At 30.7% G+C, this 17,931-nt stretch overlaps 1 protein-coding gene across 6 annotated transcripts; it reads right to left on the minus strand.

Annotated features, from left to right (window-relative positions):
* Positions 1-81: 81 nt before the first annotated feature.
* On the minus strand, positions 82-15,028 carry LOC145323561 (uncharacterized). Of its 6 annotated transcripts, XR_013881015.1 has the most exons (12): positions 14,941-15,028; positions 14,484-14,543; positions 13,030-13,113; positions 7,869-7,934; positions 6,507-6,611; positions 4,253-4,311; positions 3,096-3,190; positions 2,915-2,969; positions 2,389-2,444; positions 1,899-1,962; positions 646-752; positions 82-419 (listed from the first exon to the last, which is right to left on the minus strand). XR_013881015.1 is itself a non-coding variant. In XM_080165908.1 (11 exons), the coding sequence occupies exons 1-11, from the start codon at positions 14,999-15,001 to the stop codon at positions 738-740; spliced, it is 705 nt and encodes a 234-aa protein (XP_080022034.1). In that variant the 5' UTR covers positions 15,002-15,028; the 3' UTR covers positions 82-737. The 6 variants fall into 6 exon arrangements, 4 of the variants coding, with proteins under 4 accessions (XP_080022034.1, XP_080022032.1, XP_080022033.1 ...); XR_013881016.1 differs by lacking the exon at positions 1,899-1,962; XM_080165908.1 differs by having other exon boundaries at positions 82-752; positions 6,522-6,611.
* Between the last annotated feature and the right edge of the window lie 2,903 nt (positions 15,029-17,931).

Raw genomic sequence — 17,931 nt, forward strand, 5'->3', positions numbered from 1 at the left:
TTTATTGTTTTTAAGAGTTTGTTTTACTTAAGTACCAGTATAATTTATTACAAGGGGGCCGAATGTGATATAGGAAAAAGATTGTTTTAAACCATTTATTTGATTTTAAATGTACAATAAATTATTAAATGAATAACAATAATTTTAACAAAAATATAACAATAAACACAACAATTTTATAGAGGTATAATTTGTAGTAAATTAATTTGTATAATTAAAATTTTGTCTTTTGAAGAAAATCTTATTGCAACTTAGTCCCAGAAATTTGGTCTATTCAAATTTTAAATATTAATTTTTAATAATATAGCTATAACAAAAATGAACAACATATTTACAGTTAAATCCATACTTTTTTTGCAATATATAAATGAAATAAAAAAATGTTAAAATTGCCAACAAATATTTGAACAGGAAACAATCTAGAATAAATAAAGCAAAACTAAAAAAAAACAATACATTTGATTATTTTGGCTTAGGTTTTATTTTCGGACTTTAAGCAAAAAGGTCCTTTTATTCTATTTTAAGCTACATAATTTTTAAAAATGTAAATGAAGTTGTTTTATACTTTACAGTTTAAGTCTACTAAAAAAAAACTTTATTTTCAAAAATTTCTTTTTTTCTATTTAATAATGAGTCTAAAATTACCTTTTAAGTAGACTATTAAATTAAACTACAATATTAGTTAAAAATTAGAATGGTAGATGGCAGTCCATTCGTTTCATCAGCCAAGCTTTGGCTTAGGACACTGGCGTCTGAAATAAACAAATACATTATTATTTTCTAATAAATAAAATGTAATTCTTATTTTAGTCAGACATTTATTTAAAAACTGAAAGAAACAGATTTCTTTTTTTTTATTTTGTCCTAAAACATTACACAAAATGACAAAAGAGATGTGCAAATGCGTAATAAAATGATGAATTAACATCCAACAAGGAAATAATTGTTTTTATTCAAATAAAATATGATTAATGCTAAATATTGAATATTTGCTTGTGCCAAATATTTGCAGCTAACGTTATGCATGTGTAACTCTTATCACTTCTACGTTTTAAAATAAGGTTGGATAAATTTATTAAAATAAAAATATATATATTTACATTAATCTTTAGCAGCTGATCAATAAAAATATTTTGTCATCTAAGTAATTAAATTCTTTTTGTAAATTTTACTATAAGATATGATAGGGTAGTGTCAGGAAGCACCCAAAGAAAGTAAAAATAAAAAAATATAAATAGTATTCATGCAATAACTGTATTGTTTATGTCTTGTCTTTTTTGTAATTAGAAAAAAAAGTTATGAAAAAGAAAAACTAGAATAAAGATGAGAAGAAAAGTTAGAGAAGTAATTGAAAAATAAAAAGATGGTAAAGTTTGTGTAAAGTTCTTTGTTTCAAATATTTTAGTTATAATTAAGATGCATTTACTTTAATTAATGTATTTGAAAATAGTTTGAATTAGAAATGTTTTGAGTTCTAAAAAGGCAGATTTTTAGAAACAGCTGTCACATTACTAGCTGGTCTAAGATTAGCCACTCAAATTTCAATTCATTTAAGGCGTAGCTAAAGAGTTCATAAAATCAAAAAATAAGAGTCCAAAAAGAGTTCTCCTTTACATTAAAGCTTTGTATAGGTCCAGAAAAAGTTTATATCTGTTTTGAGGGAGGGACTCTCCACCTTCCCAAGAGAAATCGCCCCTAGACAAAATGACCCAACCCCAACCCGCAGAAAATCTTCAACCTCCAATTCCATGAAGTGTCCCTAGAGGCTTCTAGGGGTGTAAAGAATTCATTTCTTGACTAAATTGGGCTATATACTTAATTTTTATTTTTTAAAGAAAAACTATAGGAGAGATTTTAAACAAGCATGTAGGGGTGCATGGAGAGGGTGTTTTTCTTGCCTTAATATTGTTAGTTTTAGCCGGTAGAACGACAGGTGTTTCGCCTCCCTCGTGCAGTTTACACCTTAGGGGAACATCAACAATTAAGTTAATTTTTTGACCCCAGATTGAATAAAATTAAAAGTGACTTAAACAAAAATATAATATTATTTTATAAAAAAATACAAGAAATAAATAATTGTGTTACATTATTTTCTCTTGGATTTTGTGTCCAAATATTCCTTTTCAAATTAATCGTAAAATATAAAATTTCAAAAATAAAAAAAAAATAAAATATAATTTTCTTACTTTAAACTACACTTAGCTTTTAATTGTAATTTTGAATATTCTTTTTAAAAATGCGAATAATTAAATGCAACCTGTATCGCTTTTTACTTTACATTTTGTTATTGCTATTAATTTGCATTTTTATCAAGAGCTTTTCAAATACAATCTTTCTATTCTATAAATGATATTAATGAATTTTAAATTGTGTTATTTTGTTAAATACCTGAATTTAGTGCAGTTAGCTCCCAGAGTTCCAACCTTGAATGCTGATACAAGATCCTGGAAAAGAAAATTCATTTCATTGAATTTGTCTGCAAAAATGTCGCACTTTTTTTCTTTTGTAGATTATTCTGTTATAGTTTGATTCCAGGGCTCGGCAGTTTAAGCTGCAATCAGCCTCACGGCTTACCATCACCCTCACCTACAGTCGACCAATACATATTAGACTCTCAATAAGTCTCAGCCAACCTCATCTAGGGCTATCATCAGCATCAGTCATTAAATCATAATTTAGTGACCCAGAGCCTCATTCATTACAACTGCAAAGATATAATTCAGCCATAGCTGAGTCTTTTGTTTCTTAATCCTTTCTTTCATGTAATATTTATTGAAAATAATATTTTCTTTTAAAGTTGCCCTTTCTATTTCAGCTTTGCGTTCATTAATTTAAAATCTATATATATGTAAATCTTTATTTGTTCATAATTAGTTATGAAAAAATACCTTTAATAAGATTTTAAAAAGCATACCTTCATGTAAAGATCATCAGAGTACAGTCTTGAGTTTTCAGGTCTCATAATTGTACTAAAAGAAATTGAAATTAAAAAAATATAAATTATAGTATAAAACATAAAATATATAAAGTTAGAAATTACATTAGGCTTGATAAGGGCATTGTTTTTTTGGGATAACCTTGACTTTAATTTATACCTTAAGATGTGATGAACAGACTTGGCGAGATGACCGTTCTTCCTTCTGAACTGGACCTTGCTGGCTTCACAGGCAACATACAGCTGGCATCCAGGCTATATAGAGGGATACACATATATACATATAGAAAGCTATCAAGGTATCTTTTCTTCCTTCTAATCTAGACTTTAAAGGCTTAATGGATGAATGGATAGATAGATAGTCAGATTTATGCTTATTAAAAGGCTTAATAGATTAGTTTGTATATAGTATATACATAGTTAATAAATAGATTGTCAATAGATTTATAGAAAGTTAGATAGATAGTTGATAACTGGAAAAGAGAAAGACAGTAGAACTCTGTTTGTCTACTGAACTGCCTGTGATTATAATGATAACAAGTATCCTAACACTCCTCATTCAATAGACCACTTTATAAAACCTTACTCACACACACAAACAAGCAAACTCTCAAGATGAGATACAGTATTCTGAGATGCTTATGATCATAATTGTCCTTTTAGATACATCATAAATTACTTTTGACATAAACGTTATCTTAAATATCAATTATAATTATTTTATACTTCCTTGATTTAAGTTTTTAGTAATTATACTTATTATAATGTAAACCAATTTGTCAAAAAATAACATTAATTATGATTTATCATAAGATAACTAAACTGGCAATTCTTTAAATTAATACTCCGCTATAATAACTAATTAAATGAGATATTTAATCTCAATTTGTCCAATTACAAGAGCCATTCTAGTTGAGAAAAATAAGTTTTAGTTTTTTTATAAATCACACGGTGATTAAACTTTACTGTATATAATAGCAATAGCTTATTCAGTTTTTGTTACAATGCCCACTATAATCAAAATAGAACAAGTTGAAATTGCTATATTTGTTAGCAGTTGATTTTACTGTGCTATTTTTTAACACAATTTACTTTGGTATTAAAACAATAACTAGTGAATTTAATTTCAATGTAAAGGAATCTTAAAATGTCTTTTAGGTGACGCGTTCGAGTTTATCCACGACAAAAAAAAATATTAAACATTTAAGATTTTAAAACTTAGAGTTGTTAATATGACAAGAATTAGCTGATGTGTATATTGACCAATTATAGTCTAGTTCACTGGCTTTAAAAAGATATAAAAAGTAATAAGATTACCTCATTAACATTGTACTTCTGGAAAGTTTCAGCCAAGTTGTACAGGCTCTGGGTGAAACCTGAATTAATACATTGCTTTGTACATTTGCTTATTTTATCACAAAACTTAACAAGTTGATATCAATTGAGAAAAATCACCCAACCTGTCAAAGAATTCTCTAAATAAATATATTCTACAGATCATTCATATATATAAATTAACTCTAACAAAGTACATAATCCAGTTGAAAATCTAAATATTTAGGTACACATTTTCTTTTTATTGTTTTTGAAGCGGTCATTTGATTAGGATGCAGATGACTTTTATGTCCTTCTCCTTCAGATTTTAGAGTTTGATTTTAAAATAAATCAGCCAACATTTACTTATTGGGAGATACAACTATTTTCTCTTATACTGCACATAAAAAGTTATTTATTTATTTAAATTTTAAGAAATATACTAAACAATGTTTATAATCTGTTCTTTTAACATGACATATAAAAATTTACTACAAGTAATTACTACATAAAAAGCCATATGTAAATAACTTGTTTAGAAAATTAATAATTTTAAATGCAGGATGTCAAAAATTTGTTTTGTGAAATTTATTCAGTTTTATTTTCTTTTATGAATGCATTTTTAAATTACTTGAATTTATTATTTTTAAAAAAACAAGGATGTAGACATAACAAATATGTTTATTTTTTAGCGTTTTGTGAATCCAACTACTAAATGCTTACTAGTCAAATTAAGAATTTCATGTTTAAACAAAATCGATAATACAACCAGCTTTTTTAGTATATTTTATGAATCTTTAAGTTATATTTTATGTTTAAGCGCAGCCTCAAATCTAGGAACATTTCAATTGTCGATTGTGTAATTAACTTTCACAAAAGGTTTAACATAAAACATTGGTAACTCAATTTATTACACCTCAATGATTTATTTGCCTTATGAAACTAGAAGTGCTATTCAGTATTTTTGTGAATAGAAAAATACGAGGAATGGATGGCACACTAATGTCTATTAGCATATTATAAATTGCAAAAGTACCATTACACATTGCCTTTGGAATCTACAAATTATTTCAAATGTTTCAACATTTTAGTAGAATTTGCAAGCCATCCCTGATTATCTAGCCGCAACTATAGCCGTCCTCCTTTAGGTCACCGTAAAGTCAACAATCCACAGCCACAGCCGTTTTTTTTTAAGTGGGTGGCTGTCAAATACTGCTTAAAATTAACTTTCGCAGCTCTTTATGAGAAAATGGGAAAAATAAAAAAAAAATTAAGTCGAAGTATCCCATATGACGTCATATTAGAATAGTAAATTATTCTAATATTTTTAAGTCTAAAAACTTATTTCTAAAAAGAGTATTTGAGATGCAACAAAGTACAGATTTTGAATTATTTCTGATGTCATAATTATAGGCTAATAAACCAAAATTAGATATTAATCTATCTTTTAAAATTCTTTAGTATCATTGTGCTCACATCCAAATTATTTTCTCTAGAATCAAAATGAAATATTTTGCTCGCGGCGATTATTTAAAATCTAAACTAATAAAGCACAACCGCATTTTTAACTTGCTCATTGAATTTAACAATTGGAAAAAGTTAAGACAATGTACTATTGTATATTTTTATAATTTATGTTAATCAAAAGATAATTTAGAAAAAAATTAATTCGAACTTTAATTTTAAACTATTGTTTAAAGGTCTTATTTCTATTATTCTTATCACACATAGATGATATCACACATACCTACTTAGAATTATGTATTATGTCTACCAACAAATTTTATATAATATCAGCATGTTATTTAATAATAGTTATTTCTCGCATCGTATTATAAACGGCTTTCCGCGGTTATAGAATGTACAATTATAAGATTAAAACTAGTTTTTTTAGCCCCGAGGTGCCGAAGAAACCGGCAAAAAAAAACTGGTTCAAATCTTATGATTGTACATTTTTATATTCGTAGAAAGCTAGATATAATACGATGCTAGACATAGTTTTTTCGTATGGATGAGAACCGGTTCCTATCCACCGGATTCGAATGAATACGAGAAAAAAGAATTTCCATAATATTCCACTCACACGTGATCACACCCGTAAACAAAGCCTATCACAGAGCCAAAAAGAAGAACCTATGTGGGGTTAGACTGTGTAGCTACCCAACCCAAACCTAAACAAAACTAACTTTTGTAATATTGGGGCAATCCTGTGTTGATGCAATTTTATGCTAACTAAGAAAAAAATATAAAGCCTTACTCTTGAATTGCTTACCCTCAATTTGTCCTTGTCTGCGCTGTACAGATTGTCTCCTCTGGTTGCTGGCTGACCTCCGACGGAAGAAGTTGTTGGTGAAGGAAGCAGCTGAAATATTAATGTCTATTTACCCTTTACAGTCGGGCCCCTTGCCGCACCTTAATCGGTCGGGGGGGGGGGGGGGGCGTTCAACGCCCCCCCTTATTATCTCAGTTCCTATTAGAGCTAGAGGGCTAAATTTTTTTGTGCAAGTCCCCTGTTTGATAATGAATTTCCGACCTTTTATAAGTCTAAGTCAATTTTCGCTTCCTTCACCCTTTTATTTAACAACCTTTGTTTTTAAGTCTTTTTTTATTTAAAAATTTCAAACGGCTGTAATTTTCTTATTTTTGAAGCTAGAAGAAAAAATTTTTCCCAGAAAATGTTTATTTCTTTGTAAATTTTACATTGGAAATATCAAAATATAAATTTCAGCGGCCGCAGCTGTACTTGGCAGCTGCCAGCCGCCGCAGTCGGCGGTCGGCGGGAAAACGGCGGCGGATCTTCATGAAATTTTAATACGTTATGTAGACATGTAAGAAAAGCTTAAGTTTAAAATTTGAAGTCTCTAAGTCAAAAATTGCGGCCACAGGAGCCTTTTAAAGATTTCTGGAGACCTGGAGGATCAGGACCTGCAGGATCATACCTGGAACCTGAAAGTGACTTGAACACCTGTATTTCATATAAGGATGTACTACTAGAGGATTTTTTAGTATTTTGGTATGATAAAATGCTTTGTTTTAGTCAAAAAAATATTTTTGCTCTTTACCTGGATGACCCTGCCAGGTTTGCTGGCATCCTGTGCCCGCCAGGATGGAGATATTCAAAAAATTCCAACTCTCAGTTGTGTGTCATACCCATACTTAAAAAGTCAAGCAGTTTGGGCTCTTTATCTTTCACACACAGAAAATGAGATAGAAAAAACCGGAGGGGGGGGCGTTCAACGCCCCCCCCCCCCCCCGACCGTTAAGGGTTTAGGAGTTAAGCTAAAAAAGAGTTTTGTAAATTTGAGTGTGGTAACTGTCTCTCTGTATATCCATCTGCCTTGTTGTCATTTGTCTGTCTATTCTAGTGTTTTTTTCTGTCTGTCTTTCTGTCTGTCTTTCTGTCTGTCTTTCTGTCTGTCTTTCTGTCTGTCTTTCTGTCTGTCTTTCTGTCTGTCTTTCTGTCTGTCTTTCTGGCCATCTTTCCTGTTGTGTTTCTTTCTGTCTTTCTTTCCGCCTTCTGTCTGTCTTTAATCATTTGCTTATCATTCTCCATTTTTTCAGTCTTTTTATACAATGTATCTATCAATTTACCACAAATCTATCTTTGCATCCTACTTACTTTTGCTGGCAGATCCAATGATAAGACCACCAAGAAGAGCCAGGAAAGTTGTAGCTCCGGTTACAGCTACAAGTAATTTCAGTTTTATTATATTAAATAAAATAAAATTGATATCCTTTACCATTATAGAATTTTATCTAAAAATATTTTTCGAGGATCCCAAGGGATAAGACAATTGGCGGTTAATTAGAGTTTTGAAGATTTGAATTGTTAGTTGAAAATTTGGACACTGATTGTGTGTACCAATCAAACAACAGAGTAAACGTGTTTATAAAACTTTGGATTCTATAACACATAACCGTCCAATGCTTCCTCCCCCCCCCCCCCCATTCCTGAATTTTAACTAGAGGTTAAGATTGAAAAAATAAGTGAGGGGGTGACAGTTGGCAATATTTTATGATATCAGGATTAATTTCTTAGATACTGACATCACACTATTGCCTCTATGTCCAATTTAAAAAAACAAAAACTAAAGAACATTAAAAATCATATCACAACCAAAAAAGCAATAAGCAAAGCGTGGGTGAAGCAAAAGCAATAATAAGCAAAGACATACTTTTGCAGCTGAAGCATATGTACCAAGTTGCTTGAGTAAATACAATATTTATATTGGAAACATGCAATTATAAAAGTATAATTAAAAGTATACAATAATGGTACAATAATAAAATGATGCTTGAAATTTTCAAATACATACATAAAAAACCAACATTGGTTTAACTAATTTAATTTATTACACATAAATACAAAAATACATTAAATGAACATAATCATTAGTATAGTTTTTAATACAAAATCTAAATGAATTAATTTAGTCTTTTAAAATTTTGTAGCGCTAAGTGGCTATTAATGACATAATATCGACAATCTTTTTTTTCTAGTGTCAACCACATGGTATCAAATTGAAGTTACCTTGACTGACATATAATAGACATGACGTTCAAACGCCACCTTTCTATTTTTATTAAAATATTTCAAGAGGCCTAATGAGGTAAAACTCTGTTTTACTCCAACCCTGCGGGGATTCACTAAGCCTTACTTAATATTAAATGCCTATATGAAGCACTTTGTAGTTTGAAATATTTTGGTTTTATAACCAATTTAAAAAAAAATGAATAGTACATAAAAGTTTTTGGATGAATAATGTTGATAATAAAAGTTGATGATGAAATATATATCTTGCAATTATCTTAATCAATGAAGAATATTCAACCAGAAAGTAAGGTCACACTACCAGGGAAAACAGCGATAGGACAATTGACAAAAAGTTTATGTTATCATTATTTCTTGTAAACGAAATTCTGCCTTTAGTGTCAAGTTATTATTAGTTTTAAAAAAGGGGACAATGTAGATTATTAACTCATCAATTATAACTACTCTTTGAAAAGTTCTTGTTACTGAAACAGCCAAAATAGGGAAAAATTGTTGGCCTTGAACAGCCGAAATTAGATTGTTTTTACTGTAGAAACAGCTACAATACTTAGCACTAAAGTGATATTAACCATTCTCCAAGTAATAATCAATATATTTCTGTACAAAGAAGGTAAATTAAAAGTATAAATAAAAATGATAATACGCCATATCTAATAATTATCAAATTAAAAATCTAAATTCATAATAATAATTTGAACTTGGCATTGAACTTGAGAACAATCTTCATGTTTAATATTTAAATCTTGAAGGTTTTGTTTGTGGTTATATTTCCGGATGAATGGTTGGCTGGGTAGTGGCCACCTGGCGGTAGCTTTTATAACTAATAACATCACCATGGATGCCAACTATTAAATTGATGTTTCTTCTTATAAATGTTTGGGTCTGCAATAGCTTTTTTTCATTGTTAATAGATATAAATAAAATCTCTTTAAGAACTCTATTTAAGTCTATTTAGCATTATTATTATATTAACTTTAAGTAAATGAAATAAAATGAATATTCAAACCAATATTGATGAACATACAGGGATATAAGAATAAATAATATAACTTTGTATACAATATTTTATAGATATGCTTACAATTTAATCAATTATTTTTATTTTAGCAATATATTGCTAAATTACTTGAAAATAGTCAGTATCCAGATATTTGACCTTTTCTATCAATTACTATTGTTTCTTTACTTGTCAGTTGACATCATGCAACTTTGTTTTTCCTCCAAATAAAAAAGAACTATTATTGCAATGATATTTTCTTGAATTAACCCACCCCTACATTTAAGCAGCTTACTGTGCCCATAAAAATTACAATACAAATGACTAATGAAAGGCCACTATACATTCATTTTACGATTGATGTATATAAATGAAAAACGGGCCTATCATTGGTCCTTTGTATTGTATGGCGTCATTTCTTATAGGCATTGAAAGCTGCTTCCCTTCATTACCTGGAAGTGCGTGAATGATGTATGCATGAAATTGTAAACGTATATTTTGAATTATTTGCGGTCAGATTATTATTCAAATTTAATTAATTTTGATAGAGGTTAAGAGATCTACTACAGAAGTGTATAATTTCCTTTCAATTATATTTTTAAAAGCGAAGCTTTTCTACGATTAGAGTCGGTAAGGCCGTAACGGTTAATTTATGCATGTTAGGTACAATTTAGAAAGCGTAGCTACTCTATAATTGTTTATTTCAAATATGTTGATTATTAACCTTTTTTCATAACAAATTTTTATGCGATATGCCGTGCAGGTGTCAATGTTCGTTTGTCCTACCGTTTCGGAGCTTCGCTTTTGTGGATGTTGTCATCCTTGTTTCAATTAAAACATGATTGTATAGTTTAATGATAACTATTACAAAAGGAAAACATATTGGAAGACAAGACAAGACAAAGAGTAAAATAGTGCCAGGAAATATACTAACGGCTGATTTCATAGAGCCTTTTGGTGGTACTAGAGGGATTGGGGAATGAGGGGGGTGGGTAAGTCGACCCTCTAATTTAATTTTTCAGGGGAGAGAGGAAGAAAGAATTTTTCCAGGAGCTAAACTTTAGCATTCTTAAAATATACCAAAACCTAAAAGTAAACTAAAATTTCTTTAAATTTTTATGATTCAATATTTCTAGAGTAGTTTCGGTACAAAAACTCAATTAAACACTTTATACTTTTTGGTATGTCTAAAGAATTCTCAAAAAAGGTCATTTGGCGCATTAATATGTTTGGTGGGCCCAGACTATCTGCCTATCCTAGTGCTTAACTAGTGCCATATGGCACATATGTATATACATGTACGTACCAGCTAGGCTCTACTTCAAGGACAATACTGAAAGTTTGATGTATGATAGTTAGAAAAACCTTTTGTTTACCTTTATGCAAGAATTATTAAAATCATTACTGAAATGTATATCATTATTTACAAAGGTGAAACATCACTTTCGCAATTTTTTTATAATTTAAAAAGTTAAGCTATCAGTTAAAAAAATATTATTCTATAACAAGCTGCCTCTTCCCATTTACTATCAATAAACACCCTATCAAAATATTTTGATACTTTTTAAAAATGAAGCTTTTCCGTCCGTCAGGAACGATAGCTTTTTTTCCGTTAATTTAGGCATGTTAGAATTGTCCTATCGATTTCAAACTTTGCCAGGTGATACATGATGTAGTTAGGTACGAATAAGCGTAAGAACTATATAATCGTTACCATAATGACCGTACGTCTATTTTAAACAAGTTGATTTTTAACTTTTTTAACAACAAATTTTTATGTAATAAAATTATCCGATTGATCTGATTTTTGGAATACTGATTCCCAGGACAACAGAGTAAAATGTTATAAGCGAAGCATCTCTATAATCAAATATTAAAAGTATGTCCTTAAACATTATCCTGTATTTAAGCAGTTTTTCAACAAATTTACTTACAATTTTGATTCGTCATTTATACATTTATGTTAAGATTTTTCAGTTCTGACACTCTAGAAGTGTTAATGTTCGTTTGTCCTACCGTTTGATTTTATGGATGGTGCCATCCTTGTTTCTCATAGAGATTATACGACACTTCATTTGAGTGGAAGATATGCAACATCATTTACGCAGTATATGATATTTCTGAAGATAATAAATATTAAATAGAGGGCAAATATACTTTGAAAAATAAAATTAAATACAGTGTTAATCTTTCTTCATGTCAACTTCATGAATACTTTAGAAAGAGTAATTTCTTTTACATATCCTTATATAAAAGTAACAGGATGTTTGTCTGTGTAATATATGTATGGGTGTCGTTACCGATAGACCTATATGGTTCTTTTAAAGTAAAGCTTCTCAATGGTTGGAAGGTTTATAACTATTTTGAGAAGGGTACTACCACCCTCCATAGTAAGTCCTCTAGGGAACACAAGCAGACAACAAATTACTTTTTTACTTATTAAAAAAGATTTTAAATAGAGTATTCAATAAAATATTTTAATATATCATATACTTCCAATATATATTTAACTATAGATACTAACACCATTGAAAAAAAGCTACTGTGATTAAACTACGCTAAACAATCACCATAATCCATCTAAAACCAACATTTATTCATAAAAATTCACCATTTTAAGCCGATAAAAATATCATACATATATTGTACTTTATATATTACATCACCAAATCACTGCACCTGAACCTAAAAACAAACTAATTAAATTAATTTTAAAGCTAGTCTAAATGCTTATAAGACCTTTCCCATAAAGGTCTTCCCTCACCCTCGCTGTAACCAAAATATATAGTTTTAAACCGTTCTGCCGATACTTTTACCTTAAAAAAAAGTATTAATACCTTTCCCTTAAAGGCCTGCGTCAAGTACAAAAACCATTTTTTTTTATAAATAACATAACTGTGTGAAATTCCAATTAACTACAAAAACTAAAAGACCTTTTCCTTAAAGGTCTGTCCAAAACCAAAACATAGTATAAGCAATTAAAGCATTTTTACAGAGTGTCCAACAAAGTATTATATCTACATATATATATTATAGATATTGTCCTGATAATAGATTTCTAGAAAAAAATTTTATTACTTTAATTTTTATTTTATAGCAATATTTTGTGGACACTTTGTATAATAAGCAACAAAGCCTAAAAATGAGCATTTTCGAGGCCACAGGGCCTCTCCAAAATCCATGTGTGTTGCTAAAGCTACAGCTCCATATCCTTTGAGTTGCAGGACTTACGCAATATCTGCTCATAAGAGGTTGGTAAAACAGCATTGGGAGTTAACAAGGCTATTTGTCTCTCTATAGACGCTTGCAGGCTACCTAAATCACAGTATTAATTAATAATTATAATGTAAATTATAGAATACTTACGAATGGCTTGTTGGAACGAAGTTGGAAGGTCTGTGTTGGCCCCGATTAATACAAATCTTCTTAAAGATTCTTTTAAATTACCTGCAAATATTTATTATTGGAATTTATTGGATTTTACATATCCTTATCATTAGAGAAAAACAATAGGCTTGGAAGGGGTTAAATTTCCGAGGACCCTGTGTCGTCTTTCAATTGGATCCTTAAAAATCAACCAATAGCGTTGGAAACTAATACAGCCAAGTCGCTACAAAAGAGCAGAAAGCAATGTTTCCTGAAAAGGGTTCCACGCCAAACGTAGGAGTGGAAAAACATCGGAGTAGACAAACGCAGGAGTCCCAACCGTCGGAGTGGGACAAACGCAGGAGTGGGACAAACGTCGGAGTGGACAAACCCAGGAGTCCCAAACTTTTTTTTCAATTTTTAATTTTTTTTTTCAATTTTGATTTTTTTTCAATTTTTAATTTGTTTTATACAACCCCCCCCCCCCCCCTCGGTCCCGTTATTTTTCTTAGTTAGGTTAGGTTAGGGGCCGAGCGCTGCGGCTAGGCAGGCTAATGGGCCAAGCACTGCGACCATAGTCATTATTTTTTAAACAGGGGTATAAAAAAATTCAAAATTGTCATATTATTAAAATAGCGGACACTCCTAGGTTTTACTTAAGCAATGTCCACTCCGACGTTTATCCACTCCGACGTTTGTCCTACTCCTACGTTTGTCCACTCCGACGTTTGGGGCTCCTGCGTTTATCCACTCCGACGTTAGGGACTCCTACGTTTGGGGTAGGACCCTGAAAAGAGATTCTTAATTTGTTCAATTAGTAATTGATTAGTAGGAGAAGCTGCTCTTTAATTGAGTCTATCCATATGACCACTCGTAGAACAATTCAAGTAAGAAAAATTTACATTTACTTATTTTTTTGGCAGATTCATAATTTAAAGACATGCATAACTCTTTAAATTATAAAATTAATTTTTTTCTCACATTCGTTTAATCAAAATATAATTATTTGTTTGTTAAAGCTGCAATATTGCTAACCGCTGAACCGATATACAGTAGTAGTATATATACTGTAGTTCTCATTTACAGTAAAGTTTCTTATAAGTCATGGGAAGTTTTTAACTATTTTGGGGTATGGTATGTCGACCCTTCCAATAAAAAAATGTCACCCTACCCTCCAAAAAAATTTTGTTTCCTTTTTAAAACGAGTGGAGGGGAGGTCGACTTATGGTTATTATATCTTAAGTTCACCTAGAAGCTTCTATGGGCGAAGACGCTAGTTAGTTGATATTGTACCAATAAAGTTTTGGATTTAAACATACCTCTGGGCGAGTCAGGAATATCATCAATCTGCTCTAATAAACTCTTTCCTACAGAAGAATCTAACAAATTTTAATCCATTATTTTCTATTCTAGATAATTCATTTAAGATTATTATTGATCTTACTTTTAATTCAAATGAGATCAAAAATAAACAAGGATGAAAACAACCATGAGTTACGAAGCAAAAAATCATAGAAAGACATACAGAATAATTTATAGACCAGTTAAGTCTTCTATAGACAGACCAGAGGACCAAGTAAGTTGTATAATGTATTCAAAAATAATAATTGGTAACAAAAAATAACTAGAATATTTTAAATAGTACCCGAGAAAATAACATTTAACCCAAGACACTATAGAGTAACTTTAAAACACACGTGCCTTGCAGATGAGCTAAAAAGTTTCTACGTGTTTTAAAATATTCTCTTTATAACTTAATATGATAATGGATCATTCCTAAAGCATTTGCTGTGTAAAGCAAACAATTGACCACTAGAACTGAGGCTAAATGTTTCATTTTTATTATCTATATGTTTCAATGTCTGAAATAAAAAATAATTAACAATAAAAAGTTCTATAAGATGATATAATAAAGAATTATTAGAATAGTATATTGAATTTTATATGAGATTTGGAACAAAATAGCCTAAAACATTGTCAGTAACAATAAAAACTTTCATTAACCCATTAATGACAATAGGGTCTTAAACGACGCACAAATTCAAACCTATGCTATCACTCTATTTTTTTATGCTGTCCTTTTTAAATGTTTGTAAATAACTGAACAGAGCTTCAAGTTTTGTCCTCTACATTGCTTGGCCTCTCACTTCATTCGATGACCAGATGAAATCATATTTTCATGGCAGAAGTGGAAAAAATAGGAAAAAATTTCCACACCAGGTCTAACTTTTTTCTTTTAAAGAATTAAAACATACTTATTTATAATTAATTATGGCATTTGTTATATATTTTTAGTTTCTGCTCAGTTTTCTTTAATTTTAGTTAGTTTACATACTTTTTTTTGATAAATTGTTGTGCGTCCTATTCGACGCATTCGGACTAATCATTTTAGCCATTGCGTCCTTTTTGACCTTATAGGACTAATCATTTTAGGATTTTACTGTATAATCTCCTATAATCTACTAGTTGTTACACCCCTAACCTCTAGGACGTGTGGGGGATGTCAGGAAAATAGCTTAAAACCATCCCAAGGTATTTATAAAGCTTCCCTGATAAGTAAAACCAATTCAGACCTTCAATTTCTGTAATCTTTGGCTTGAGCCAAAAAACCTTACTACTTTATAGTATGGAATACAATACAAGCAGCGGCTACGCCCCTAGAGGCATCTAGGGCTCCTTAGATTGCAGGGGGAGTCAAATCCCCTCTTTCAATTACAATTTTTTAAAGAAAAAGTTTTTTTTTTATTTTTTATTTTTTTTATTTTCTAGGGATGATTTCTCTTAAGGGATGGTGGTGGTACCCTCCTTCAAAATAGTTATAAACCTTACCAGGACCTAGCAGAAGCTACCATGTAACGGAGCACCATATAGGTTCAGTGGTTAGCAAGGTCCTTGGTACACACACAAAGACATACAATAACATGTTACTTTATTTTAAGGATATAAAAGTAGTAGCGCAGATAATCTACAACTAGGGTCTGTCTGTACGTCCACCTGTCTGTATTTCCATAATTGCATCCAAATAAATAATAGCTACCTTACAACTAGGGAATGTATGTATGTCTGTCTATATATCCAAAATTACAGCCAATTAAAGACTGTAAATATGTTTATACTTCCGTAATTTTTATTGCAGCCTAGCTGTTAATATATTCATAAAAATAGCGCAAATACTCTACAATTATGGTCTGTCTGTACATCCGTCCGTCTGTATATATATAATTGCATCCAAATAATTAACAACTACGCTACAAATAAGAAATGTATTGGTTAGGGATCTAAAATAGTAAGTCAATGGCCGATAAATTGATGTACTTACTCAGGGATATTATACCATAAAATCTTTCTGTAGATTACATTTAGTGGTTGAAACATTTGGACACTTAATAAACCAACCAATCAAAATACAAATACAATTCCCAACAGTTGGTAAGACAACAAATAAGAAAAAGTTATTATAAAACTTTAAGAATTAATAGGGGCTGGGGGGGGGGGGTGTTGAGAGGTTGTCATGTATTGGGTTGTTCAATATAATTGTCGACAAAATCATATTTCTTTGCTAAACATTGTAATAAAGTGAAACGGTATCTATCTGTGTATCTGCTTAACTGATATGCTTCTTTTTTTACTTTGTAGCTTCTCATAGGTCCTAGGAAGGTTTACAACTATTTTTGGGGAGGTTACCTCCACCCTCCAAAGATAAATCGCCCCTTGAAAAAGACCCCCCAACACAAGAAAAAATAGAATTAACTTAATGAAATTAATTCTTTTTAAATAAAAAATATTGTTGTTGAATTCAATGACCTCTCCCCATCTCAAGTGCTCCTAAAGGCCTCTAGGGGCGTAGCCACTAGTACTAAATAATTATATTCTGAATTGTTTCATACAGACGAATGGACGTACAGACCGACACTGATTGTAAAGTATCTGTGTTATGTATCCTTTTAATAAAGTAACAGGATATACTTTCTACATGTGTCTGTGTGTTGTGTACCAAGGGATCTCACTAACCACTGAACCGATATGGTTCTCCTTTACATGGTAGCTTCTCATAGAACCTGGTAAGGTTTATAAATATTTTGGGGGAGAGTACCACCACCCTCCAAAGAGAAATCGCCACTTAAAAAAGACCCCCAACACAAGAAAAAATAGAATGAACTTAATGAAATTAATTCTTTTTAAATCTAAAATAAAAAATATTGTTGTAGAATTCAATGACCTCTCCCCATCCCAAATGCCCCTAAAGGCCTCTAGGGGCGTAGCCACTAGTACCAAATAATTATATTCTGAATTGTTTTATACAGACGAATGGACGTACAGACAGACACTGATTGTAGAGTATCTGTGTTATGTATCCTTTTAATAAAGTAACAGGATCTAAATACATTCTACATACATGTGTCTGTGTGTACTAAGGGATCTCACTAACCACTGAACCGATATGGTTCTCCTTTACATTTTAGCTTCTCATAGGACCTGGTAAGGTTTATAACTATTTTGGGGGAGAGTACCACAACCGCTCTAGGAGAAATCACCCCTAGAAAATAATAAACCCCTCTCATTATTTTTTAAAAATTTTTCTTTAAAAACTGTAATTGAAAGAGGGGGTTTGACTCCCCCCAAACTCAAGGGTCCCTGGATGCCTCTAGGGGCGAAGCCGCTGCTAGTATAGTGTTCCATACTATAAAGTAGTAAGGTTTTTGTCTGAAGCTAAAGATTATAGAAATTTTGGGTCTGAATTGGTTTTACTTATCAGGAAAGCTTTAT

This window comes from Acartia tonsa, chromosome 7 (genome assembly GCF_053477335.1).
Source record: "Acartia tonsa isolate MP-2025a chromosome 7, ASM5347733v1, whole genome shotgun sequence".
NCBI lineage: Eukaryota > Metazoa > Arthropoda > Copepoda > Calanoida > Acartiidae > Acartia > Acartia tonsa.